This window comes from Bison bison, unplaced genomic scaffold (assembly GCF_000754665.1).
Source record: "Bison bison bison isolate TAMUID 2011002044 unplaced genomic scaffold, Bison_UMD1.0 scf7180017856373, whole genome shotgun sequence".
Classification (NCBI taxonomy): domain Eukaryota; kingdom Metazoa; phylum Chordata; class Mammalia; order Artiodactyla; family Bovidae; genus Bison; species Bison bison.
Genome location: NW_011486946.1, coordinates 13,314 through 16,394, shown reverse-complemented (window position 1 = coordinate 16,394; position 3,081 = coordinate 13,314). Strand labels below are relative to the sequence as shown.

General features: G+C 36.0%; 1 protein-coding gene across 2 annotated transcripts in view; it reads right to left on the bottom strand.

The window, feature by feature from the left end:
- Positions 1–1,348: 1,348 nt before the first annotated feature.
- The window catches only part of LOC105002668 (ras-related GTP-binding protein B-like), a 13,143-nt gene continuing 11,410 nt past the window's right edge, over positions 1,349–3,081 (bottom strand). For both annotated transcript variants that reach the window (XR_827013.1, XM_010859435.1), the window contains one exon: positions 1,349–2,246. Coding sequence is in view for 1 of the 2 variants with exons in the window: in XM_010859435.1 (XP_010857737.1) it covers positions 2,176–2,246 (71 nt within the window). In the remaining variant the exon portion in view is untranslated. The remainder of the gene's footprint in view (positions 2,247–3,081) is intronic.

Sequence of the window (3,081 nt, the reverse complement as noted above, 5' to 3'; positions counted from 1 at the left end):
CCAGCTATCCCACTTTTGGGTATTTATTCAAAGAATATGAAAACACTAACTTGAAAAGATACATGCACCCCTATGTTCACTGTGGCATTATTTGTAGTAGATAAGATATGGAAACCACCTAAGTGTCGATCAAGAGATGAATGGATAAAAAAGATGTCATATCTATATATAATGTACTACTATTCACCCATAAAAAAGATGGAAACTTGGCATATGCAACAACATGAATGGATCTTGAGGATATTATTTTAAGTGAAATAAGTCAGGTGGACAAATACCATATGATCTTACTCATCATACAAAAAGTAATAAATAAATTTACAAATCAAACTAAAAAAAAAACATATAGATATAGAAAAAAGAGTAGTGGTTATGGGAAGGAAAGGGGCAGGAGGTGGGTGGAAAGGATAAAGGGGGTAAACTGTATGGATAGAAACTATATTTTGGGTTGTAAGCATGCTGTAGGGTATACAGAAGCAGAAATACAATGTTGTACACATGAAATCTATATGATGGTAAAAACCAATGTTACCTCAACAAAAATTAAATCTTAAAAAAAAAAATGAAAGAACTATATAAATAAAGAAGGAAAGAAAAAAGATATGTACTATGAAGTCTTTTGTCATAGCCACCAAAGACTGTGTATGTTAATCTAGTGTGGTGTAACTTTCAATGCTTTTCTTACTATGTGACACACAGAAGGTTATCAACAGGAATTTGCTGAGTGAATGTTGAATAGATTTCTAGAAAACAAGAATAATCATTGAATTGGGGTGGGGGTTTCTGGTAAATTTAACTTTCTAAATTTCTGGAGGCTATTCTGAAAATCTATGGTTTTTCTTTCCTAAAGGAAAGAATCTAGCATGAAACCTGGCTTTTGGCATGCTGTCAATAAATAGCAGTTCCTTTACAAAAAATTGTGAGCGTAGCTTCTAGTGCTACACTCTGCTATCAAGTTGCTATGTGACCTTGGGAGATTCATGATCTCACTGGACTTCAGCTGCCTTATCTGTAAAAATGACAATAACATGTTAGTAACTAAAAGCAAAGGACTTGGACTAATCTCTTGATACAGATTACAGAATTGAAATCAATGATACTGAAGACGGATTTACATGGAGGAAGCTACTAATGTGTTAAGTGAACCACCTGTTAGCAATAATGAAGTTGTTTTTCTGATCTGTTATTCTTTCACCAAATACTCATTGAGCACCTATTCCCTAGTTGGCTCTATACTAGGAGCTAGGAGATACTGAGCTAATTATAACATTTCTTTACTTTGTGAGGCACTCTGAAATGTGTGTGTGTATGCATATATATATACATATATATATATATATATACACACACACACACACACATAATTTCAATCATCAAAACTTTATGGGTTTTTACCATCATTATTCCTATTATACACACGAAAAAGCTGTAGCTCAGAGTGTTTAAATGATCTATCCAAGATAACACAGCTAACAGAGCTGAGATACAAACCCCAATCTAATTCCATAGCCTAAGGGCTCCTAATTATTGTGTACTATATATTGCTACTGTAGCATAGAGATGCAAGAATAGAAAGCACACCATATGGAAGGGAGCACCATATGCACAGTGAATGTGTATTTGTGATGGGATATTCTGGAAGTGTGTTGGACATGAGTGGAAAAACTATCTCCTATTCCTCCAACAGTGGGAAACTCAGCTGGAGAACTGAGATCCAAATAACTGCTTAGATTGCCTGGAGATAATTATTAAAATACCAAAGAATGAGGTGGTATGGTGTGATAGGTAAGAGCTCAGCATTGGTGTTAGGCCGCTTGAGACAGAAACCTAATTTCTTCATTTGAAAAAGAGAAGGATGATGGATCCCATACCATAGATATTTAGATATAGCTTGTGTGAATACTGCTTAAACATGTCAAATATAGAGGGCATTTTCACAATAATAATAGAAAAGTCAGATATCTTCATTCAATCAAGTGCCAATTCTGAAGTAATTTTTATCTAATGTATCTATTACAAATGATAATTACTCTACTATATTAGCTGTGTCCATGGGGTTGCAAAGAGTCAGACACAATTTAGTGACTAAACAGCAGCAATAACATTCTCTGTGCTGATTATACTAGATGCCATGATTATTGTCATTGACCTCATGAAGAATTAAGCAGATGGTACTTACCCACCACAGTCCCACAGGTTCAATACCAGGTTTCCCAGAAACCGAACATGAGAATGTTCTACATCAACTGGAAAACAAATATGATAAATCTAGTAATTGTAGCATGCAAGATGAAATTCAAAATAAAGCACTAACCCATGGAATTTAGAAGGACCAAAGTGGAGTGAAATGCTCAAAGCTACAAGAAGAAGGTGATTTTCAGCTTAGCAGTGTGGTTTAGTGGCAAGGTGGGCACCTAAACTATCCTGAGCTACAGAAATGGCTTTCATGTAAGTCATTATATTTTAGTAGTTTTAGTGCTTAGAGAAGAAACAATCTCCAATTACAATACTGTTAAAACTTCAACATGTAAGACAGACATATACCATTTAATAGCTCTTTTCTGACCTATCAATACATTCCACAAAAAATTTAAAATTAAAAAGGACAACAAAAAACAAATACAAACAAACATAAAACATAACCAAACTCACTCCCTCTACTGATTTTCTTATTTTGATTAATGACCCTATCATTTTCCCATTTTGAGGGGGTCATTTTTGACTCCTCTGTCCACATTCAATTCATTGCTATTCCCAATTCCATTCTTTGTTTCACTATCTGCTACTAATATTAGGGAAGGCTCTTACCTTCTCAAGCCTATACAGCTACAGTAGCTCCATAATTACCTCCCACCAGGAAGCCTTGGGGGCTTCCCCAATGGCTCAAACAGTAAAGAATCCGCCTGCACTGCAGGTAACACAGGAGATGAGGGTTCGATTTCTGGGTCAGGAAGATTCCCTGGAGGAGGAATGGCAACCCACTCCAGCATTCTTGCCTAGAAAATCCCAAGGACAGAGGAGCCTGGTGGGCTACTGTCCATAGGGTCGCAAAGAGTTGGACATGACTGAGCATGCACACGC